Below are 24,869 nucleotides of genomic sequence, written 5' to 3' on the forward strand. Positions count from 1 at the left end.
AAGGCATCTTCCCCCATCCCCCCAAAGGCTCTGAGAACTCCCCTGATTGTAGAAAACCCAGCAAATATCAACAAGGCTGGAGGGATACAGAAAAGCATCAAACGTAATACTTAAAGAGTGGATTAACTGACATCGTTTCTAAGCATTCATCTGATGTTTAGGAATATAATTTGTTTAATTTAGGAAAATATACCATTGGGTCCTCAGGAATAGACATTAAATATAAATCAAATGGAAGTCTAAGACACGAAAAGAAAAACAGGAGGGGAAAAAAGAGAATGTGGAAGAAGAAAAGATTATTAAGTAGAGATGTAAAACTCCTCAGGTCTATCCCAAGAGGCAACCAATATTCAGAAACGTCTCCTCCCCAAGCCCAGGGTGACAGTCCAAGGCTGTCCTCGGAATAGGAAAGGAATACTGAATTAAAACGGAAAATGTCTCTTAGCAGGCCCTAGTTTTAATATATTTTGCTCCTTTATTAGAAATATAAACAGATGATTACTTGTCTTTTTATTTGTCTTTTTGCTTTTTTTTTTTTTAACAAATACTTTTTGGTAGCTTGTCTGGGTTATATTTTGACTCATAAAATAACCTTCCCAATTTGGCCCTGCGCAGGTCAAACGTCTCCAAGAAGCTCCCTTCCCCGAGTTTATTCCGCCAACTTGAGAACATCTGTCGTCATCAACCTCTGATTACAAAAAAACGTCCCTTTCCGGCTTCAGAATTTCCAACTGGTTTCGAAGGGGGACCCCAACGATTCCCTGTTCAGCCCCAGAGCTACTCTGGAACCGAAGGAGGGTGTCCAAGCGCTGGCCCTTCGGCCAGAGGGGCCTAGGCTTTGTCCTTGAACTTCTCCAGGTGTTCTCTGAGCTCTTTGGGGGCGCCCACGCCCACGTCCTGGCGCACCCACTGGATGTCCTCGTCGGTCCCGCCGAGGATGGAGTTCACGGTGGGACAGCTGTCGTCGGCGGGGATGGTGGTGAAGGTGGTGAACTTCACCTTTTTCCTCTTGGAGGTGGGTGAGTGCAGGGGCTCGAGCTTCTGGTCCTTGCCCTGTCTGTCCCCGGAGTCGGCAGGCCTGGGGACCTGGCTGTGCCCGTGCTTTTGGGAACCTCCGTTGAGCAGGAGGCGGTCGCTCTCGTCTATGACGGTCGTGTGCTCGTCCTGCCGGGGGGACCCGTCGCCTACGTCCTCCAGGAGCTCCGCCTCGTTGCCCAGCCACACCCAGTCGTGCGAGTGGGTCACGGAGGCCTGGCCTTCCAGGGGCACCTGCTTGTGCCTGTACTTGAGGGCAAAGGTGGCGCAGTTGATGAGGAAGACGAGAATGGCCAGGCAGAAGACGCCCAGCAGGGCGTACATGCCGATCTCCAGGTCGCTCAGGCCGCGGGGCGCCTGCACCAGGTCGCCGGCCCCCGGCCCGCCCCCCGCCCGCGGCAGGTCCACCTGTGCCGGGAAGTTGGCGAAGTCGATGGGGATGGTCTGCAGCTGGCCCTCGCCCGCCAGCCGGGCCCCGTCCAGCCGGCTGTTCTTGCCCACCTTGTTGTCTAGCAGCGACTTGGCCGTGGGGCTGCCCCTCCGGGGGGCCCCGTCGTCGCGCTCCGCAGAGGAGCTGCCGTACCAGGGCCCCTCCTGGCCCTTCTGGCGCCGGCCGCTGGCGTGGTTCTTCATCTCGGCCTCCTCGTAGGCCCCGCCGGGGCTGGAGTCAGCGTCATTCTGGCCGAACTTGACCCTGACAGTGCCGACGCCCACGGCCAGGACGCTCTTGCGTTTGGATTTCTGGCAAGCCTCCGCGATGGTCAGGTCCACTCGGACCAGGGGTCCCTGGCCTTCCCCTTCGGCCATGACAACGGGCCACCTGGGCGAGCGGGGCTGGGGGACTGACACGACGGCCTCGTCCAGGGACGTGGCGGTCAGGGTGAAGTCCTTGGTGTCGTAGATGTCCAGGGGCGTCACTGAGCCATCGCTGAACTGCAGCCAAGTGCTGAGCACGGCTTCCTGCAGGGAGAGGGGCAGTTAGAAAGCCACGGGGAGGCGAGGGGGGCGGACACCTCTTCTCTGGGGATCGCGCCTGCCGCCATGCTAGAACAGAACCCAAAGACTTAGGGGCAGGACTTAAAATCCAGACCTGGTGGCTGATGCACCTGGGGGAAAAAATCCAGGTTTTATATCAAGGTCCGAGAATCACCTTAACGGAAACAAGAACTAACGTAGACAGGCAGTGACCGCTCCAGTATAATCCTTACCCAGGGAAAAGACCCCACAGAAAGCCCTCACTGAATCCAGGCTCCACTGAATTTATCACCAGTGACGTCACTTGAGCGCGTCTGCTGGGTCTTCACATTATCCTACGCCTCGCTCTGATGTCCCCCCCGCCTATCAGAACCCTTGTGATGACATTGAGTTCAGTATGTTCCATTCTCCGCATACTCCATGGTAATCTGTCCATCTCAAGATCCTTAATCACATCTGCAAAGTCCCCTTTGACACATCAGGTGCCGTATTCACAGGGTCTAGGAATCACACGTGGCCATCTATGGTGCGCCATTATTCCAGCCACCACGGTGATGATGGTAGCTAAGGTGTCCATAGTGCTTCCTGGGTACCAGCCACTGTTCTACGTGGTTTTCATTATCGACTCATTTCATCACCACAACAGTATACAAGGTACACACTATTATCTATATTTCTCATTCTGCAGGTGAGTAGACTGGATCACAGAGGGGACCCAAGGCTCACTCAGGTTTCCACCGCTAAGTGACAGAGCTGGTTTGAGTCCAGCCAGTTCATCTCGAGTCTTAGGCATGGCTGGTAGTCAATCTCCTGGCTGCCTCTGACTCTGAGGTCACTGACCAGGCCAGGGACTGAAAGAAACAACTGTGATGTGTCTGGAATTCTTCCCTGTCCTCTAAGAACAGGCATTGAGTGGTCCAATTTCCATTAATCGGAGCATGTCAAGGACACGTATTAAAAGCCTCTTCTGTGTCAGGCCGTGTGCCACACACTGAGTAGTCGTGGACAGAAGACTGACAGAGAATAAACAAGACACGGCTGTTCATCGTGGCAGGCTGGGATGCTTCCTGGAGCTGGGCTGGGATGTTAGCTCTGCATAGGTTTGATGTGTTAAGTTTTTAATTTTTTTTGGCTGTGCCGCATTACTTGTGAGATCTTAGTTCCCCAACCAGGGACTGAACCTAGGCCCTCAGCAGTGAAAACAGAGTCCTAACCACTGGACCGCCAGGGAATTCTGTAAGTTTTACTTTTTTTTTTTTTTTTTTGCGGTACGCGGGCCTCTCACTGCTGTGGCCTCTCCCGTTGCGGAGCACAGGCTCCGGACGCGCAGGCTCAGCGGCCATGGCTCACGGGCCCAGCCGCTCCGCGGCATGTGGGGTCTTCCTGGACCGGGGCACGAACCCGTGTCCCCTGCATCGGCAGGTGGACTCTCAACCACTGCGCCACCAGGGAAGCCCCCTAAAAAGTTTTACTTTTTAATGTACAGTTCAGTGTACAGGGAGGAAGGAAGGTGACTAGAGATTAGGAGGGAGATGGGTTGGCCCTGGCTGTGAAATGGCTGGGATAGCTCCTGCTAGACAATCTGCTGGATGTTATGAAGGTGAAGCAGGGTGCAGAGGGGGGGAAGGAAATGGGCAGTGATCTCATGGTTGGGAAGAGCTAACAGAACCCCAGGGGTCTGTTGCGGGCAAAGGATCCTGTGTTTCCTCTAACCCTGGCCTCTGGACACCATGGCAAAGGGCAGAGGGTTTGAAGTGGGAGTTTTGAATTAAACACATGGATCCACTATCTCCCCGGGAACATTTTTCTTAAACCAATTCTTCTGGGCCTCAGTTTCCCCAGATGAAAGTGGGAATGTGAATACCTAAACCATAGGGTCTGGGATGGACATCTATTTGGCCTGACCAGTTTCCATTCCTCCTTTCCGACGGGGGCTAGAACACTAATTTTCCTTTCAGAACCATGCCTTTTCTCCATTCAGAGCTTGAGGAGTGTGGGTGGGAGCACCGGCCTCTCCAGTTCCAGAGGTGGGCATATGTCCAAGGTCTGGCCAATCAGAACATTTTACTACCCTCTTCACAGTGATTGGCTCAGAAAGAGGCACATGACCCAAACCAGCCAATGGGACATGACCTCTGGGCTTTTGTTGGAATTAGAGCAGAATTTATTTCCCCTGGAACTACTGAGCTGGGATGCAAGCTGGAATGGAGAGAGAGAGAGAGAGAGAATCTTAAGAGCATGTCCCAACAACAAAGAAGACTGGCTAAGTATAAACTAGTAGAAAACTAGGTAAAAATATACAAATAAGAGATGCAAATTCCCAGGAATCAGAAATGAAAAGAGAAGGCAAACTAGAGTGGTACAAATAGGTAACTGTTACTGAGCCAGCTTGAGGGCGTGCAGAGCTGCTCAGAAGACCTACCAGCCAGTGGCTGGGATGGTGATGCCCACCTAGGCATGTGTCAGATTGGGGTGAAACCTTTTACGTAAAGGCAGGACTCCTCTCCACATATGCAGGTGAGAAAGCCTACCCACTGGGCCAGAGGCACATCAGTGATGCTTGTCTGTGTGCTGAGCACTGGGTGCGAAAATGTCTCCCCTGGAAATCAGAACCTCACCCCTTCCCCAGGAGTGGCGAGTCTGAAGTTATAACACCTGGTGGTGAAGGAGCTGCAAGACATTTACTTGAAACTGGACCCATACGCACGCAAAACTGCACAGGAATTCCTCAGGAACCATATAAAACAAAGCAACTACAGCTCAAGAGGTGCTCATGATAAAAAAAATTACAGTCCCTAGGAGGGAAGGCTCTACTATGAGAGAAAACCATAAAAATTTCACATAGAAAGATCAGCAGATGAAGGATTCGAGATAATAAAACAAATGAAAAAGACTATAAAATAAAACAAAGCAACAACAAAAATAAGCCAAAAAAAATAGTTAAAGAGAGTAAAAAGGAGTAGAAACTACACTGAAAGAGTGGGAGTCACCAGAAAAAGAACAGGTAGCTGTGGAAAGAACCACACAGAACGTCTAGGCATGAAAAATACTCTGGTTGAAATTAATTACTCAGTGGATAGTTTGAACAGCAGATTAGACATGGTTGAGGAGAGAATTAGTGTAATGGGAGACTGAGCCAAGAAACTTACCCAGAATGTAACCCACAGGAGTATAAAGAGATGAAACATAGGAAAGAAAGGTTGAAAGGAATGAGAAAGAGAATGAGAATGACCAATGGTTTTCTGTTAGGAGTTCCAGAAGCCAAGAATATGGGAGAACTTCCATAGTCAAAGAAATAAGGGCTGGCCATCTTCCAGAATTGAGGACAAGCGCCAATAATAAAAAGGAAGGTTTCTGATGACACCACTGGAGCGTCTGGATCTAGCTTTACCTGAAGATGCCCATGCTTGGACATGAACTGATAAACTCTGACGTCTGACTCAACCAGCCCGAGTTAGGCCTCTATCACTTGTAAGGAAAAGCCCAGACTATCACCAGCTTCCTGTTAGGAGTGAGAACGTTCACGAAGTCTAAAGGTGGTGTGTGCGTGCTGTTGGCACCTGCCCACTTTCCTACAATACCCGCCTGCTTAACTTCCGAGCCCGCAAGGTGGTTTGGCCTGAGGGCATTCTGGCCTCTGGAACCCATGTGGTCATGCCCGCAGCCAGAAATGCCGAGAAATTAACACCCTCCAGAAGCAGCCCTCCACTAAGGGCTGACGGGAGGTGTGGTACATATCCCAGCTTCCTTGACCTCAGGTACAATGACTCTCCAGCCTTTTCTACACTGGCTGATGGTTTCCCCAGGAGACCCAGGCTCCAGCAGCCCACAGTGGTGGCTGAGTTGGGAACACACTCTTCTGGCTGTCTTCCCTTCCTTCCCTCACTTCCCGACGCCCTTCTGGTGTTCCCTTCACCGCCCACATGCAGTCCTTGCAGGTGGATCCTCATCTCAGGCTCAGCCTTTTGGGGGATCAAAGCTAAGACACGACTGGTTCAGGAATTTTCCTCACCGCCCTCCTCTCCTTCAGCTTCATCAACTTACAAATCATACAATGGGACGGCCCCCCTTCTAAAGCCTCAGTCGAACGCATTCACGCTGGGGGAGACCTCATTTCACTTCACCAGCCTAGCCTTCTTCGGCACTGGTAGGGCACAGGGGAGTATAATGCAACTGCCTCATATTCACGGCATAGCCGTCTTTCAGATTTTGTATTTCAAAGTTGGAAATACCAAGAACAAGGGGCCAGCCTTCCACACTCCAAGGGCTGCGATAAAACCTTGTTAACGCAGCATGCAAGTTCATCGTGGCTGACTTTTTGCCTTGAGTTCATTTTTCTTCATCAACTCTAGACGGAGAATGAACTGAACATCAAACAAGCCCCCATGAACGGCAGGCAATCCGAATTAAGCCCTCAGAACCTCGTGGGCTTGCCAACCTCATCTCCATCATCCCTGCTGTGGGACTGAGACCAAGTCCTTCCATTAGCTCATGACAGCCAGGCTGGAACGTAGGGGTTGTCTCAGGAGAAGCCAACGCAATTCCCCAAAGATGAGAAATTCTGAAATACTTAAACTAACACACGTCCAGGCATGATTTAGATCTCCTATTCTTTCAAGAGTCATGTCTGCAAATGGAATGAACTCCATGCACAGATCCCCTTAGGCAGCACCGGGGCCCTCCAATTACCATCAGCCAATGAAGACAGATGGGTGAGGCTGGTTACTGATGGGTGGCCTTGCCCCATGCCAGGGAGATGGCAATGTCAGTTATCCCCTGATTAATTACCAGTTCTCAGCAAATAGCTTCGTGCTTTCTGCTTTGTCTCCCCACTTTGCTCGCTCCGCTGTTTCTAAACCAGCAAATGCCATGCCAGTTTCCTGCCCCCAGGAGAGGTGAGCAGAGGTTCCAGCACTGGGAGCTGGACCAGGATGGGAACCTACTCCAGCTCCCTGTTGGTGATGCTCTGGAACCATACCAGGTAGCAACGTGCCGCATTTCTAGAATGGTCCACCCTAGTCCTTGGAACCTGGGAACAAAACGAGATGTCCCCCCGATGATGATGTTATATGCACAGTTGAAGTTAGGGAGAGCTGCCTGGCTGAGCTGGGAGGGCCTGATGTAGTCACAGGAGCCTTTGGAAGCAGAGGAGTTTCTCTGGCTGGTGGCAGAGGGAAAGTCAGGTTGAAAGCACGAGAAGAACTCAATGCACCGTTACTGGTTCTGAAGATGATGGCGGGGGGTGGGGTGGGGGGTGCAGAGAGAAGGGAGCAGAGAGGCTCCCAGCCAGCAGCTAGCGAAGAAACAGAAACCTCAGGCATTCAGCTGCGCAGAGCTGGATTCTGCCAACCACACCAGTGAGTGCAGGAGCAGATTCTTCCCCAGAGCTTCCTGATAAGAGGCTTTGCTCTCAGCCTGTGAACCCAGGAGCGTGGCACCCAGCTGAGCCCACCTGGACTCCTGACCCGCAGAACCGTGAACGACAGTGGTTGCTGTCTTAAGCTGCTAGGCTTCTGACAGTTCTTTGCACAGATGACTGATCCATCCCCGTGCACTGGGTACCATTATTCTGGTTCATCACAGACCCCGCTTCTTGGATGACGTAACCACGTGCATTTTACACAGCCCGAATCACTCCATCCTGGAATGTGGTTTGGCCACCCTGTCCCAGTTCCTCCCACCTCCCTCCCCTTTGGCTGAATCAGGTGTGGCAACCAGCCTTGCTCCCCTCAACCTCTGGCATCCAGGCCCCTACCTGTTTGGGGGTTCGCAGCAGCTCCTCAGCTGTGGCCACAGCCGTGACGGCCTTGCTGTTCTCTGTGCTGGGGTGAAGGGTGACAGACAGCCCAGCCACGAACTGGATGGCCAGGTCTGTCACCGAGACTTTGTCATCTAACACGGTTACTGTCTTCTCGGCCAGGATGGAGTCAGACAATGGGGACAGCACCTGGGCAGGACACAAGATAAATCCGTCACACCTGCTTCTGGATGTTGGAACCTTTCCCTCCATCCTAAACAGGGTCTGGAATACAGTGTGAAGGAGCCACACACCTACTTCACTATATGCACTAGCCCGAACTGGGCCTTTGTGAGAATCAGATAAAGTCACCCCTCCCCGGAGACACTTTAGCTCTATCTTTTGGAAAATGGACATAAAAATTAAAATCCATTCTGTCTTTTTAAAATTAATTAATTAATTTATTTCTGGCTACACTGGGTCTTTGTTGCTGCGTTTGGGCTTTCTCTAGTTGCAGCGAGCGGGGGCTACCTTCGTTGTGGAGCACAGGCTCTAGGCGCGTGGGCTCAGTAGTTGTGGCTCACGGGCTCTAGAGCGCAGGCTCGGTAGTTGTGGCGCACGGGCTTAGTTGCTTCACGGCATGTGGGATCTTCCCAGACCAGGGAACGAAGCCGTGTCCCCTACACCGGCAGGCAGCTTCTTAACCACTGTGCCACCAGGGAAGCCCTCCATTCTGTCTTTGAAAGGAAATGCCCCTCCCCGTTTGGATGAGGCTCTCTTGCGTACCACACAACCTGGTCAACCGTGCACGACGATCCTGCTGCCTGGACCCGTGAAGAGTCGCACACAGGCTGACTCTGCGCGGCCCAACTCCCATTCTAGGTGAATTACGGAACCAACGGGAGACCTGAATTATAAATTGCTGACTCTCCCTTCGGGCCCCCAGCACAATGTGTCCTCTGCTGAAATATTACTTTCTGCCTCATCTCATAAACCACGTGTAGGACCTGAGATGTCTCAGGTGAGATGGTAGAAACGTATCTATCATTTCTACCTGGGGTGGTTGTGAAAGGATCCAGAATGACATTCCAGAAAGGTGGAGTCACACACACGACTGTCTGTAAGACAGATAACCAGCAGGGACCTACTGCACAGCACAGGGAACTCTACTCAATACTCTGTGATAACCTATGTGAGAAAAGAATCTGAAAAAGACTGGATATATGCATATGTATAACTGAATCACTGTGCTGTACAGCTGAAACTAACACAACGTTGTAAATCAACTATACTTCAGTAAAATTAAAAAACAAACAAACAAAAAACAAAAAAGGTGGAGTCAGTAGGGTGGGACTTGATGGGCTGGCTGAACGGCCTTCATGCCCTGTCATCTGTTTTGAAATCCCACCATTCTATACATTTCCTTGAGCAAAAGAGGCAGTAGGATTTTTTTTTTTTTTTTTTGCGGTACGCAGGCCTCTCACTGTTGTGACCTCTCCCATTGCGGAGCACAGGCTCCGGACACGCAGGGGCCCAGCCGCTCCGCGGCATGTGGGATTTTCCCGGACCGGGACACGAACCGTGTCCCCTGCATTGGCAGGCGGACTCTCAACCACTGCGCCACCAGGGAAGCCCAAGGTAGTAGGATTTTGAAAAGAGTTTGTCGAATGACTGTACGACAGAATGACAGACTGACCTAAGGAAAGAAGGGAGGAAAGGAAGAAGGGACGCATCCTTCTTTGGTCGCTGGCAAGAGCAGCACAGAGATGGGGGAAGGTTCTAAGAGGGTGTAGGAGGTGCGCATCTGGAAAGGGGGCACTGAGGGTGGAGGAGTAGAGTCAGGATGGGGCGGGTTGGGTGGTGGGAATGGAGCATGCAGCAGTGAGGGGGTCATAGCGGCACTAAGGGGTGTGACCACCACCTTCTCAATTCTGTCTGGAAGGAGCTTGGGGCTCAGAGAGCTGGTCCAGGCTCACCTTTCGGGGGCCCCAGGATGCCATCACGAGGACAAGGAATTGGCCACGAGGACCCGCCCACCTAGTGAGCCTCCCCCAGGGCTGGGTACCACCTTCAGTGATGGGCGTGCAGAAGTTCCCAGCTCCGGCTTCCTACCTGGATGGTTGTCATGCCAACCTCCCTCCCGACCAGGATCCTGCTGTCCTGGAGAGTGGCCACGTGGGGTTCCTCCAGCTTCATGAAGTCTGCAACCAGGTGGGTGATGTCGAACTGCCAGTCGGGACTGAGCAGGTGGCTTGGCCGGCCCCAGGGGCTGGCGCCCTCAGACACAAACTGAGTGAGGACCCGCACGGTGGCGTGCTGGTACTGCAGGGCGCAGCCTCGGCCCCGCCGCCCGTCCTCTTCTTCATCCTCGCTGTCCCGCGTGGGCCTGCCAGGAAAAGAGAAGAGGCTCTCAGGTCAGGGGATGGGATGCAAGGTGCTTGGAGTCACGAGGCAGGTGCCCCCGTCAACCTCCAAGAGACAGCATCCCGGGCAGGAGCCTCAGGACCACACAGGAGCACCAGCTCTACCACCGGGCAGCACAAAGGGTGAAACACCTCTCTCTCTGTCTCTCTCTCTTGTTTAATAATGCAAAGAAGCAAGCTTTATTGTACTTGCCAAAGGAGGAAGGGAAGACTTAATTGAGAAGAAAATGTGAACATCTCTCTCCACTCAACAGCATGACCCAAAGGAGTTCTCCACATCCTATCCCTCCCGATATATGCAACCCACAAAAAATCCCATCTCTCTTTTGAAGACATTTATTGACAAATAAAAGATAGAAGAACTAATATTTACTAAACGTACACTGTCCACAAAGTAGCAGAGAACCATGCATGGCTATTCACAACTTAATTTCAATGAAGAAAATTAAGCAAATCAAAACACTAAATTTCTCAGTCACTCCATAACCCCTTGTGCTAGCGGCTACCATGCTGGACATTGTGAGTCTAGAACATTCCACCACTGTAGAAAGGTCTCTTGGGCAGGGTGGTATGATGCTCTTGAGATGTGTCTATCCTAAGCTCTGCACGGATGGACTCTTTGAATCTCATAACACCATGAGGCAAAACTTTAATTATTCTTATGTCCAGATGAGGAAACTGAGGCGGAGAGATTGGGTGGCTGGCCCAAACTCACAAAGCAAGAAGGTAGCTGAGCTTGGATTTGAACCCAGCAAGTGTCAGTTCTGCCTTCTTCAGGGACAGGGAACGAACCCGTATCTTGGCCACTCGTGACCACTAACTGGTCTGAAGTCTTGGCTGGAGTCATGTCTGTCCTCCCCGGCAGGACAAATGCCTTCAAGTTTACCCTGTAGAAATGGATTCACCATTTCACTGCTCCATTCATCCATCCTGAGATGGACTCCAGTTGCCCCTTAAAAATCAAGACCCTGGTGCCTGGGAGACTGTTGGGAAAATAGTGCTGGTGGTTTAAGCTGGGAGATTCCACCCAGGAAACCGGAATTCAGCAACAACTCTTATTTAGCTAAACTGAGGGCCACAGAGCTGAGAAAATAAGACCCCAAACTCCTACATGAGACAATCCGGAGTCAGAATACATTAGAGGCTTTTGTTTCGGTTTAAGAGGAGGCAGCAACCCCATGGTCCAGTATAAATGCAAGGAGACTTTACCCAATGTTTTGATACGCATAGAGCTTTTCAAGTTTATAGATATTCATCCAGCACAGAAAAAGGATTCACCGTTTCGCTTAGAGAAAATAAACCCAAACTTAAATTCCCTGGGGGTGGAGGGCCTAGAAAATCTTGTTACTTCTGTGGCTTCACCCTGGAGGGACCACTTGCAGGAGACAGTTTCCTAGCAGCCCATGCAGACTGCAAATGACTGGATCTCATGCTGACCCAGCCGCTCAGCAGCCTTCCTGCCTGGCTGGGTTACCCTGGGCCTTGGTTTCCCCAGAGGGTTGTTGTTAGGCCGTAGGCATGTATGCGTTGCATCATGTCATCACCATGGTAACAGCATCACCTAGTCTGCACTGGGCCCTGCATTGGCTCCTTTAGCGTTAAGGTCAGTCTCCACGGCCGTTGCCATCACAGCTCTGATGCATCTCCCCGTCCCGGGCTTACCTCTTAGTGGCCACGATGGGGACCCTCCAGCCTTTAATCTGGCTCAGCTCCGTGTCAGAGACGTCGATCTGCAGGGGCAGCCGGGGCACCCACACGGTGACGTGCAGGGGGGCGCTCAGGTGCTGGTATGTGAAGTTCACCACCGTGTCCACCTTGCCTTTCATCTCTTTGCCATTGACAAAGATGTAGTCACAGCGGTCGGACACCTGCCAAGACAGAGAGGGGATGGAGGAGGAGAAGTTCCTGGGGCCCTGGAGACCACCCTTCTGCCATTTGTCCTTTTCTCTAGCAAAGCACGCATGCTTGATCTAGGTTCCCCTCAATGCAGAGCCTGAGACAAGGATTCAGTGTGGTTGGTTTACTTGGGAGGTGACTGACCCCAGGGAAGGGGGACCAGGGAGCAGACTGAGGGAATCAGAGAAATAAGAATAGTTGGTAGAAAGGTACATCTTTGCATTTGCTGCTGTGACCATCAGGCTCCATTTTTCTGGCCCTCATGGAAAGCACACAGAATTGTCCACCTGCAGTATGAGAGGCAGGAATATTATCTACCAGCTCCTCTCCTGTCTCTCTTTGAGTGAGGGCTGCTGTGTGAGTTAACTTTCCCACACTTTTAGGCTGAGACACAGGCCCTGGGATGGAAAGCAGAAGTAGATTGAGAGAAGCAGCAATCACTAAGTGAACTTGAACCTGCACAGAACTGCAGCTGGGACTGAACTCTGGGTGGACCCGGGGAATGTGATTTGGGCACCAGAGGTGTCTGTTCTCCAGGCCGATGTCTGCTCAGAAGGTGAGCCACACCCACGTCCCGCCCCATCCAGCCTCCCAGGGTCTGAAGGGCTCGTACCGCCTTTCTCTCTAGCAGGGCTCTTCCAGTTCCTACACTCTCTGCTCCAATCACACGCAGCTCTGATGGCTCCCCATCAGGAGAACGCTCAGGCCTTCGCACATGTAGTTCCCTTTCCCTGGGAACACCCTTCCCTCCCTGTTTGCAGCACCTCCCCTGAGGCCCTAGGATTTTTTGTGTATCTGTACTGTTACTGTTCATCCAGTGAATGGCAGAATCTCATTAGTGATGACCAACTTATGTTTCCTTCCCCTGAATTTCCTCCTTTCACTGTTCCCATTTCTAGAAGATCATGGACTCAGGAAAGAGACAAGACAGAGCACAAAGGAAAACAAACACAGAGACAAATAAAATAAAAGTCTTCAAGCATCTAGATTTTGTGTTCCAATGCCTAAACCCTCAGGAAGATGCATCTATTTACAGCCCCACGGATGTCGTCATGTGGCAAAGAAACAGCTGGAGGATGCCCGTGCCCCTTGGGAGGAGGCTGCTAGGAGCAGAGTGCACAGGGGTGGGACCACATCAGAGGTAACCCGTGTGGAGTCTGAATGATAATGGGTGTGCCCTAGGAACCGTGGACAGAATCCTTGAGGACTAGAATTCCCCTCCCCAAGGCCTTGAGGGTAGTTAAATCTCCTAGAAATTAGCCTCCGATGATGTTTCGTTGCCATAATGAATTGAAAACTGAAAAGAGAAATCAAGTTGGGTTATAGAGAAACATGACCCATCTTGCATAGTCAAGTTTATGGGATGGGATTTACACTAGCCCCATGTGTAAATTCACATTTTCAACTGTAAAATCCTCGAAGGCAATAAGTACATGTTTTTCTTCTTTGATCTCTTGGTTCCTCATACCAGCTGCTCATGAAGTCGGAGCTCAGCAAAGTGGATACTGAATGGATGAATGGATGGATACATGAATGGATGGATAAATGGATGGATGCATGGATGGATAAATGGACGAGTGGATGGATAGATGGAGAGATGGATGAATGGGTGGGTGGATGGATGGATGCATGAATGGATGGATAAATGGATGAGTGGATGGATAGATGGATGAGTGAATGGATAGATGGATGAATGGGTGGCTGAATGGATGGATGGATGGATAAATGGATGGACAGATGGATGGATGGATGGACAGATGGATGGATGGGTGGATGGATGGATGGATGGATGGATGAGTGGATGGATAGATGGATGAATGGGTGGCTGAATGGATGGATGGATGGATGGATGGAAGGATGGATGGATGGACAGATGGATGGATGGGTGGATGGATGGATGGATGGATGGATGAGTGGATGGATAGATGGATGAATGGGTGGCTGAATGGATGGATGGATGGATGGATGGAAGGATGGATGGATGGACAGCTGGATGGATGCCTGAACATGGCCCTTTCTTCATGGGGTACTTGCTTCAAGACAACCAAACAAAGATCTTGGGGCGAAGGAGATATGGTGAAAGACTGAGATGGAGCCAAGAGCAGTGGAAGCTAATTTGAAAGAAGTTAAGAACACAAGAAGTTAATTTGAAAACTTCCAGAAAGCTCTAGAGCAGTGTTTCCTAACCTTTTAGGAGTCATGAACTCCTTTGAGAGTACACATAAAGCTAATTCTTGCCCTAGAAATGCATATACACACAGTTTTGTGTAGCATTTCAGAGTTAATGAAGTCACACATGGACTCTTCACCCCACATTGCCACACTGAGCTGTAACTGCCGATTTGCTTATGTGTCTCCCGTCCAGGTTATACACGCTGAAAGGAGCAGCATTTCCTTCAGGGGTGTCCACGGCCCCGGTTAAATAACATCCAACGCTGAGCAATGAACTCTGGTGATCGCGCTCTCTTCCCCCGGCTTCTAGGAACTATGGATGGGTACCCTGGGCCCAATTTTCATCTTCAGCTCGCACTTCTGTTTGGAGCGGCAGGTGGAGAGGGCCGGGCCGAGCACGTTTCCTCCATCTGCTGGGGACAGTGGCAGGGGGCGGGTGGGAGGGGAACACATGGATGGATCTTCTCACTCACGGTCAATAGTGGTTTAAAGCTGTGTACGTACTGATTAAGAGTGGAAACCAATTTTCTTCCCTGTCCCAGATTTGTCATTAGCATGTAAACACTGTCCTGGATCCGGGCAGGCATTAGCATAATAGCCAAGCAAGAGTTATATCAGTAATCACTTCTTTAATCAATGTTGTAATTTACAGACCATTGACTTTCCTCATTTATTACCTTTCTGAGCTCTGGTGGGAAGGAACCTGGCCGCTCCAGAATGCATAAATCATTAAGGGAACGCCAAGGGTATGAAGCGGCGGGCGTGACAGAGCCATTGTCACTGTTACTCCTGAAGATGCCATAAATGTCTGGGCAAGTCTCAGGATGCATCCATCATTTCCCAAGCGGCTACAGCAGCGGGAACCATGGTATCACGAAGCGAGCCTGCTCATCTGCAGAAAAGGAACCCGAGGCCCCTGCGAGAATCTTGCCAGCCCCTTGCCTCCATTTCTGGGAATCTTTTTTCTCTCTCCAACCACACTGAATCTTTTTTCTCTCTCATTGTGGGGGAGCTTCTACCCACTGAGAAAACTGCTTGCTGGCCTCTTGCTCACTCTGACGTTCAAACTCTCCCTTCTGAACGCACGGTGGCCGTGGAAACAGCCACTGATGTCTGCTTTTAAGGACTGGGAGGGGCTGGGGTAGGTTCCAGCTGAGCGACCTACGGTCAGCTGACACCTTCTGTTGTCGCTCAGGCCTTGGCAACTTCCTGAGGACGTTGCCTGCTTCCTAGGGGAGAAGCTGGGGACCACTTTCCATGAAGAAAGCAAAAGGCATCTGTTGGCCAGCCATCGACATCCAATGCGATTTTTGTCTTGATGCCCTCGGCCAAGCGGGTTCTCAAATTGGACGAGCATCAGAGGCGGTCAAGTGTCCACAGGCTGCTGGGCCCACTCCCAAAGTCTCAGGTTGAGCAGGTCTGGTGTGTGTGGGGGGGCGATATTTGCACTTCTAACAAGTTCCTGGGAGACGCTGATGCTTCAGGTCTGGGGACCACAATTAGAGACTCACTCCTTGAAATACTGCAATTGCCCCTTCTTCTGTGTTTCCGTGGCAGCTTAAATATCCTGTCTTAGCCCTTTGGGGCTGCAATCACAGAATACCCAGAGACGGGGCCGGGGGCTTAAACCACGGTCATTTATTTCTCACTGTCTGGAGGCTGGGAAGTCCAATACGAAGGCGCCAGCACAGTCTGTGTCTGGTGAGGGCCCATTCCTGGCCCCTAGATGGCTCTTCTCTCTGTGTCCTCACTTGGTGGAAGGGGTGAGGGAGCCCTCTGGAGCCTCTTATAAAAACGCTAATTTATTCATGAAAGCTCCGCCCTCGTGGCCTAATCACCTCCCTAAACCCCTGCCTCCGACCATCACACTGGGGTTTAAAATCTCAACATAGGTATTTGGGGGGCGTCACACAAACATTCAGTCCATATATACTCCTTTCATTCCTGTAATCACTTAGCTCTGAGGCTTTAAATACCATCTCTGTATAATATAAATACCATCTCTAATAACTCCCCACATCCGACCTCCAGATAAAAAGTGCTTATTCAACATCTCTACTTGGCTCTCTAATTAGCATTTCCAACTTCATATGCTCAGAAATCTAACTCTAATAGGTTTTGCCTCTTTGGAGACTCGGGGTTGAGAATAGAAATTAAGTTCAAATACAGAAAAACGATTTACATTTCTTGCACACCTGAGTGTGTGTACCTGCTCTGTTAACATAAACTATCAAATGCTCTTACACTGTCCTGATGCCTGCTTTTACACCTGTCATGTGCTTTCTCCATCATTCTCACCCTCGGTCCTTTCTGGAGCTCTGGACAGCCATCAGGATCCCATTTTAGAGATGAGAAAACTGAGGCTCACTGAGGTTGCAGCTTGCCCAAGGTGGAGAAGAGGGGTGAAGAATAGAACCGGTTTATGACAGTCAGTGCAGGATTTGATCAGACTGTTTCAGTCGTGTTGTCTTAACAGAAAATATCCTGAGATTGTGGCCTTGGAAATCGCCCTTCCTGCCATGTGAGTCTTAGGTTCTTTTCCATTTCTGTGGGCTGGGGGACCAGGGAAAGGGGCCCCAAGAGAGGCCACTGGCCGCTGACTCTGACGTGGACCAGCTCAAGTCCTTTCTGCCAGTTGCCCTGGCCCTCGCTCTCTTGGCCCATTCCCAAAGCAGCCCGCTCAGACAGGCTGGAACGTTGCACATCTCGTCAGGGAACAGATAGTACGTGCTACCTGAAATTTAGGAGAGTTTAACAGAAGGACTCTACAAAGGTGTGGGTGGGGTTGAAGGAAACCAGCAAGAGATGGCAAAGCCCAGCACAGATAGAGGTCGGGGTAGTGCATTGAATAGCATTCTCCAAAATCCATGCTCATCTAGGACCTTCGAGTAGGACCTGATTTGGAAATAGGGTCTCTGCAGATGTAATTAGCTAAAATGAGGTGATACCAGCCTAGGGCGGGCCCTTAAAGGGCTGGTGTCTGTGCCCAGCTTGGGCACTGTCCCTGCTCGAGAGGCCTGCCCACCTTGGCAGAAAATGCAGCCAATGTCAACTCACAACCGTGCTGCAAGGCGCCCAGAGGAATAAAACAGACCGACCTCAGTTTCCCCACCCTCCAGTGCCTGGGGGTGCCTCCCCCTGCCTCCAGCCTCGTGGGAACCCTGAGGATGACTGGGATGTAATCTACAAAGGTTAGCCTCCCAGAGCAGGGTGGGAGAAGGGCAGAGGGGTCTGGAGGGGCAAACAGCATATCCAACACAGAGACCGCTTCTCTAACATTTCCCATCTTCTTTTGTTTTGGGGGGGGGCACACCGCGAGGCGTGTGGGATCTCAGTTCCCCGACCAAGGATCAAACCAGCGCCCCCTGCATTGGAAGCTTGGAGTCTTAACCACTGGACCGCCAGGGAAGTCCCCCATTTCCCAGCTTCTTAATCTGGGACTCATGTTTAAAAATTTTTGTGAATTGTGGCCCCCTTTTAAACTCAGGAAAAACCCTTGAATGAGTCCAAGCTCCTCCCTGATGCGGCCCTTGACGTCTCTCCTAGGTGTGTCTCCCACTCATCCTCGCCTTGACTCACTCTGCCCCTGGCTGGTCCTTGAACACACCAGACACGCTCCTGCCGCAGGGCCTTTGCACTTGCTTACTCTCTATCTGAAGCATCCTCCCTAGGCGTCTGCATGATTTGCTCCGCATCTCCTTTAGGGCTTTTTTTTTTTAGTTGAAGTATAGTTGATTTCCAATGTTGTGGTAGTTTCAGGGGTTTGGCAAAGTGATTCAGTTATATACATACACTCTTTTACAGATTCTTTTCCCTTATAGGTTATTACAAAATATTGAGTATAGTAGGTCCTTGTTGGTTATCTATTTTACATATAGTAGTGAATATCTGTTCATCCCAAACTCCTAATTTATCTCTCTCCCCCCTGCCCTTCCCCTTTGGCAACCGTAAGTTTGTTTTCTATGTCTGTGGGTTTATTTCTGTTTTGTATATAAGTTCCTTTGTTGTTAGTGTATAGAAATGCAACAGATTTCTGTGCATTAATTTTGTATCCTGCAACCTCACTGAATTCACTGATGAGCTCCAGTAGTTTTCCGGTAGTGTCTTTAGAGTTTTCTATGAACAGTATCACGCCATCTGCAAACAGTGACAGTTTTACTTCTTTTCTAATTCGGATTCTTTTTTTTTTTTTTGAGGAAGAGCTATTTTAATTTTCTATTAAACATTCTTCCAAAAACATGATTTTACTCCATATCTTACCGAGTTATTAGAAATAACATTAGCATTAGAAAAACTAGGAAGGTAAAAGTAGGGAAAACACATCATATGCCAAAGTCTGATATGAAATTTACCTTTAAAAAAAAAGGAATAAAAAGTAATATTCCTTTAAGTTGAATTAAAGAAAAAAACTAGGAAGGTAAATTAAATGTGGCTAGTTAAACTAAACATATGAAAAAGGAAAATTATATCAAAGGAAGGAGAGCTTTACAAATTTAATTAATACAAGATTATAATGTGAAAACTGTGCATCTCAAAGCAAACTTTGTTCAATTATTTTTAACAGCAGTGTTTTATGATTCTAATACATTGATATTTTTTCAAGAAGGAAACTCACTTAAAAAACATGTTTGTTTTAATAAATAGGCCTGGGCTTCCCTGGTGGCGCAGTGGTTGGGAGTCCGCCTGCCGATGCAGGGGACACGGGTTCGTGCCCCGGTCCGGGAAGATCCCACGTGCCGCGGAGCGGCTGGGCCCGTGAGCCATGGCCGCTGAGCCTGCGCGTCCGGAGCCTGTGCTCCGCAACGGGAGAGGCCACAACAGTGAGAGGCCCGCGTACCGCAAAAAAAAAACAAATCTCATGCTATTTGCCAAGGTGTAGCTTCAATCTAAGTTCTGACAATGAAATATATGGATATATATCTATACGTCTCATCTTGATTTTCAAAGGCAGGCAACGGGAGTTCTTCACAGCTTAGCTTCGCCTGGATGAAGCTGACGATTTTGTAACTTCGTAGCTAGACCCATGTTGCCAGTGATTTTCAATTTGCCTTTAAAGAAGGACGACTGAGGATTCATTTTACCGGTCATCAAAGCCAGTAAGTCCGAGTCAGCCACTGCAATTGTGCAGTCGGCCTTCTTATCTGAGTTAGGGAGCACCGGTCCTTTGCCATTCTTCACGTCCACCACCCAGGTGGCTTCTTTACCTCCAGGGCCATCCTTCACCTTGAAGGCAAAAATATCACCGATTTTCTTCACAAATTGCTCTCCTTCCTCTTCAAGCTTCTTCTCAATCTCCTTAAAGACTAGATTTGCCTTAAATCCATCAACTGCAGAGCCGGTTGGAGCGGCCTCAATTTGATGAGTTCTAAAACAACTGGCAGCTTCAGGAAAATCCATCTTGTACAGCGTGACAACTACAGCTCCCCCGGTGCGTAAATTCTGCTGCAGAGCTGGATTCCTTTTATTTCTTTTTCTTCTCTGATTGCTGTGCCTAGGACTTCCAAAACTATGTTGAATGAAAGTGGCGAGAGTGGGGCTTCCCTGGTGGCGCAGTGGTTGAGTCTGCCTGCTGATGCAGGGGACACAGGTTCGTGCCCCGGTCCGGGAAGATCCCACATGCCGCGGAGCGGCTAGGCCCGTGGGCCATGGCCGCTGAGCCTGCGCGTCCGGAGCCTGTGCTCCGCAATGGGAGAGGCCGCAACGGTGAGAGGCCTGCGTACCGCCAAAAAAAAAAAAAGTGGCGAGAGTGGACATCCCTGTCTTGTTCCCTTTAGGTCTTTAATCTAATGATTCTCCACTGGGACCACTGCGTCCTCCAGGGGACACTGGACAATCTTTGGATATCTTTTTGGTTGTCACAACTAGGGAAGGAGGTTGTCGCAATTTGAAGATGGGCACCTGGCACCTAAGGGCAGAGGCAAAGGGTCTTGCTCAACACCCCACACTATCCTACAGGACAGCCCCACACATAGAGTCAGTCGCCAGTGCCGCGGCTGGGAAAGCCTGTCTGTAAATTCTCAGAGACCCTTGCTCAGACATTTTAATGTAAAATTGCAACTCTTCCAAGACACCTGACCCTCTGCTTTGCTTTATTTTTCTCTATCACTTATTGCCATCTCATACACTATACATTTTACCTATTTAGTTTCGTTTTTATTTGTCTTCCCTCACCAGAGCATGAAGTCCTAGGATGATGGGGACTTTTGTCTGTTTTGCTCACTTTTGTAACCCCTAGTGCCTGAAATGGCCCCGGCACATAACAGGTGCTCATGAAATATATGTTGAAAAATGAATGAATGAATGCATCAGAGCTTGTGGGTCACATTTGCCCTGCATGGTGTTTTTAAAATAGCAAATTAGTTACCAGCATTGGAAAACCATTGCATTCAATTTTGTTAGCAGCCTGAACCCTGAAAGCATTTGAGTTTTCTACCGTGATGCCTTTGCTGGTCTCACAGACCAGACGGGGGAGTCTGCGGGGCGCTGCTGGGAGGGACAGTGGGCTGCAGCTGTCCTCGGAGGTATTGAAAGCCAGCCTCAAAGGTGCCCATACCCCGCAGCAGGCTCCCTCCCCTTCTGTCCGCTTTCTCCCATCTTTCCCCATCTCTCCACCCGTGATAGCTAACTGCCCAAATGTATTTACTTATTTTGCTACTATTCTCTTAATTTTAACTTTTGCACAATGTCCCCACTGGCAGTATGCCAAGTGTGACCCCTCCGCCCACCAAGAGCCCAGCTGAGCACTCCTCGCTGGGCAGGCTGCAGACCACGCCCCGGGAGACTGTCTGGCAGACTATTTCTTCACGCAAACTACTGGCGAACAACAGGAGGTTCTCTCAATGGAGAATTAAATGGCCAGAAACCATTTCAACATCCCCAGAGCAGAGTGTTGCCAAGGCAACCAGGGCATGTGCCCTTGGCGGGGGAAAAGGCGCTCAGGTACCTGGCTCCCCACTTCCTCCCTCAGGGGACACTCAGGGCTGCTCCTCCCACATTGCACCTGACACTCACCCACCCACCGCTCACACGTGGGAACATACACGAGGAGATGGACTCTCAGTGGTGACTGCACGTTTTATAACAGCAACCAATGTTCTCTGAGGGCTTGCAGTAAAGCAGGAACCATTCTAAGAGGTAACGTGAATGGTTACCTAAGAGGTAAACATTCTAAGAGGTAACATGAATCATTCACTGAATCCTCACCGTGAACATACGACAGGGCTACATTTTAAAAATCACATCCGTATTTCAAATGAGGAAACAAAAGACAGAGAGGTGATGTAACTGGCCCGAGGTCACACAGCTGGTGGTCAGTGAGTCAGAACTTAAACACCATCGACCCCAGAGCTCTGCTCTTAACCATGGTGCCCACTGGTTCGGTGCTCATTGAGTTGTTGGCTTTGATTCTTATCCCTTTTCTTCTATGGTGAGAGAATGACTCTATTTCCTATTGATGGCAAACTGGGCCACGTGACTAGCTGTGGCCAAGAGAATGCAGAGAAAGGTGACGACCAACCTCTCTCCAAGCTCAGACTCAAGAGCTGTTGTGTATTTCTGCCAGCCCTTGTGAACTTTGCCACCAGAGGAACTTAAAGTAGCGGAGACCTCTCAGCCCAGCCCTGGAATGAGGCACCTGGACAGATCATAGCCCGACCTGCAGGGACGGGGGGTCCACCCCAACCAGGCCCACAGACCACCAGACGACCCGCAAACGCGGCAAGAGGACATGATCATTGCCTTCAACAACTGAATGCTGGGTCACTTGTTACACAGCAGAGCTGACCGAGTTATTCTGCTACGAGCTGGGGTGAAGAGGACACTGCCTGGACCTCTCAGGAGGTCTTATATTCCCTCTCCTGTCCTCCCCACTCCATTCCCCCTTTATCCTACCTCCTTTCTCTCCTCCTTAGGCAGTGAGGAGGACACGGCAGGGCTGGGAGGAAAGCAGGACTGGGAGAGCCCTGCTCCCAGGTTCAGGAAGGGCCCGCGGTTTCGGGAATTCTCCGAGTCAGAGCGTCTCATCCAGGGGCGGTGACTTCCGCCTGGCCCCAGCTTTGGGCTGGGAGAACGCTTTCCTTTCTCTGTGTCCTGTTCTCCCAAAGAACTTCTGGCTTATGTAGCATCTCACCCACAATTTGCACTCCCCCCTCAGCTGCCAGAGAGCAAGTTTTACGTTTGCAGGAGATCTGCTGCCATTTCACTACTAAAGTGTCTGACAGCTACTTTTCGGACATCTCTGGAAAAGAAGAAAAGGAAAAAGGTAGGCAAAGCAGGGCTAAGCAGTATTTCTGAGACGATGTCTCTGCTTTCCTCCTCCTTGCTTCCTGCCTCTCACTTACAGATTGCCACACAGAAATCTGTTCTGTGATAAATCACACTTTATCCAGCTGACAATGCAAATGCAAATGCCAGGACTTGGAGATGCCGAGTGGTTCTCAGCTCAGGGCTCTGGTCCACCCGGGAGCTGGTGACGCTCCCGGTCAGATGCGGGGGTCTGGCCCATGATGGTCAACTGGACAGCAGGACCCTCGCCAGGGTGGTCAGGCCCAGAGGAAAGCGGATTTCCTCACTGGAGGGTTCACATGTGTGGCCAGGCTTGCATTTGAGTTGTGGCTGACCCCTCACTATACCTCATCCAGCAAACGAGGATTCCTTCTTTCTATAAATACTTCCTGCATTGCTATTATGCACCAGGCGTTTTTCTAGGCACCGGAGATGCAGAAGGGAGTGATAAGGAGACTTCGTTAAGGAAGTTCCATTTTGGGGAGTGTGGGGATAGATGCTAACAGGTCAACAATAAGGTAAATGTGGGCAATAAATGCCATGAGAAAAATAAAATAAGGGAACAAGCAGGGGAAGTGATGTCTAGACAGATCCTACTATCAGGAAGGTGGCGGCCCTGAGATATTTGGGGGGAAGAAATTTCCAGGAAGATGTTCTTATCTCCCTTATCTAGTATTTATTAAGCGCCTGCTGTATGCCGGACTCTGTGCTAAGAGGACATACGTAGTGACTCCTTTTGTCTTCACTAAATCATTTTACGGGGGCGGGTGGGGGGGAACTGAGGCCCAGAGAGGTTGGCTAACTTGTCCAAGCTCACACAGCCAGTTGGATTGGACTTGGATCTGAAAGCAGTTCTCTAGCTCCAGAAACGTTCCCTTTAAAAAAAACTTTGCCAATTTAATTGGTGGAAAGTTATTTCAGTTCTTTCATTTTGGAATTAAAAAGAAAGTTCTTGAGGTCTGTGATCAAGCCTTCTTTCTCTCTGTGACTTCTTGCAATTCCCAGATACTAATAGACAAGAATTTTATTAAACTGTCTTTCTCTCCTTCTCTTTTTAAAAGTTTGTCTCATATAATTATGCCCAATAACTTGTAGGAGATCAGGGCCTCATCTGCGTCACCTCAGCACATCCTGCTAAAAGGAAAATTAGACGCAACACAGTTTTTTGGAAGAAAAAGAATCTTTCTTTGATATTTTAAAAACACCTTCACTGAGATATCTTTGACATATCAAAGTGTATCTATTTAAGATGCACAACTTGATGTTTTGATTCATGTATCTACTGTGAAAAGATCACCACAATCCAGCTAAACAACTTATCCATCTCCTGACACAGTTACCATTGTCTGTGTGTAGGTGTTCAGAAGATTTAAATTAGAATCTATTCCCTTCGCAAATTTCAAGCGTCCAGTACAGTAAGCCCTGATCCTTTACTGCTCTCTTATACTATGCAAAGACCCTAATGTAGGCATATTTTGACCTGCTGTAGAAGCAGAAGGAAGGTTGGCAGATACAAGGTCAGAGAAGTCGGCTGGGTGTGTTGGGCAGGGAGCGAAAAGCACCCCAGATTTGCTCTTACAGGAGAATTACATTGGAAAACCCGCAAATACAGGAATTAGCCCAGTGTCCGGCACACAACAGGCAGACAGGGAATCCGTGGAGGGCTGGGCAAGTGGAACATATTAACCCCTAGAAGTGTGTAGACAAGGGGCTTTGATTTTTTCAGTCTTGAAGAGGAGAATGGGGTAGAAGCTTCCAGAATGACAGCCTTAAACAGCTCTGCCCCTCCTGTGTGTGCACAGCTCTCTCCAGTAGCTTGTGCCCTGGACCACCCGCTGCACCATCAGCCTGGCTTTCTCCTTAAAGATGTTACTTGAGATCCTAACGTCCTGGGACTCAGGACACAAGGCCTGGAGCTGTCCTGCTGAGGGGACTAGGTGTTTCACAGCTTCTCTTTGAAACTCCAGCCTCGTAAGAGCTTCCCCACAAGACGGAAGCCTTATTTCAAAAGCAGCAGCCCCCACCTGAACACTGGAGTGAGGAGGAAAAGGCTCAATTATAGAGGAAACCAGGCAGCAAGGATGGGAATGATCTAGCTACGCGGGTCAATATGGGAGTTTGGGGAGGGATGTCGCTGGAGCCCCAGGATGAGAACTGCTGGCCATGACCACACCTGTCTTCCCTCAGAGCTCAGGGGATCTGATGCAGCTGGAAGGCTAATGAGTTTGGGTTTTGGAGTAAGTCTGTTACATTGTTACATGTCAGGTATTTTCTCCTCTTCATTTTCCTTTTCTGATTTGGAATCACTCACACACTAAGGTGTCAATTTGTCAATTTCCTTGTCAATT

At 49.9% G+C, this 24,869-nt stretch overlaps 2 protein-coding genes across 2 annotated transcripts in view; both read right to left on the reverse strand.

The window, feature by feature from the left end:
- Positions 1–326: 326 nt before the first annotated feature.
- The window catches only part of TMEM132C (transmembrane protein 132C), a gene marked incomplete at its 5' end in the record, with an annotated part of 372,803 nt that continues 348,260 nt past the window's right edge, over positions 327–24,869 (reverse strand). The window contains 4 exons of the mRNA XM_082667952.1: positions 327–1,995; positions 7,766–7,957; positions 9,860–10,133; positions 11,833–12,038. Of these exons, the coding sequence (XP_082524078.1) occupies positions 832–1,995; positions 7,766–7,957; positions 9,860–10,133; positions 11,833–12,038 (1,836 nt within the window). The 3' untranslated portion in view covers positions 327–831. The remainder of the gene's footprint in view (positions 1,996–7,765; positions 7,958–9,859; positions 10,134–11,832; positions 12,039–24,869) is intronic.
- Positions 19,204–19,635, reverse strand: LOC309831022 (sterol carrier protein 2-like; the record flags this gene model as incomplete). Its single annotated transcript, XM_082667953.1, has 1 exon — positions 19,204–19,635. One exon carries the CDS (start codon positions 19,633–19,635, stop codon positions 19,204–19,206), a length of 432 nt encoding a protein of 143 aa, XP_082524079.1.

The sequence above is a fragment of the Grampus griseus genome (genome assembly GCF_964374135.1).
Source record: "Grampus griseus genome assembly, chromosome: 12".
Classification (NCBI taxonomy): domain Eukaryota; kingdom Metazoa; phylum Chordata; class Mammalia; order Artiodactyla; family Delphinidae; genus Grampus; species Grampus griseus.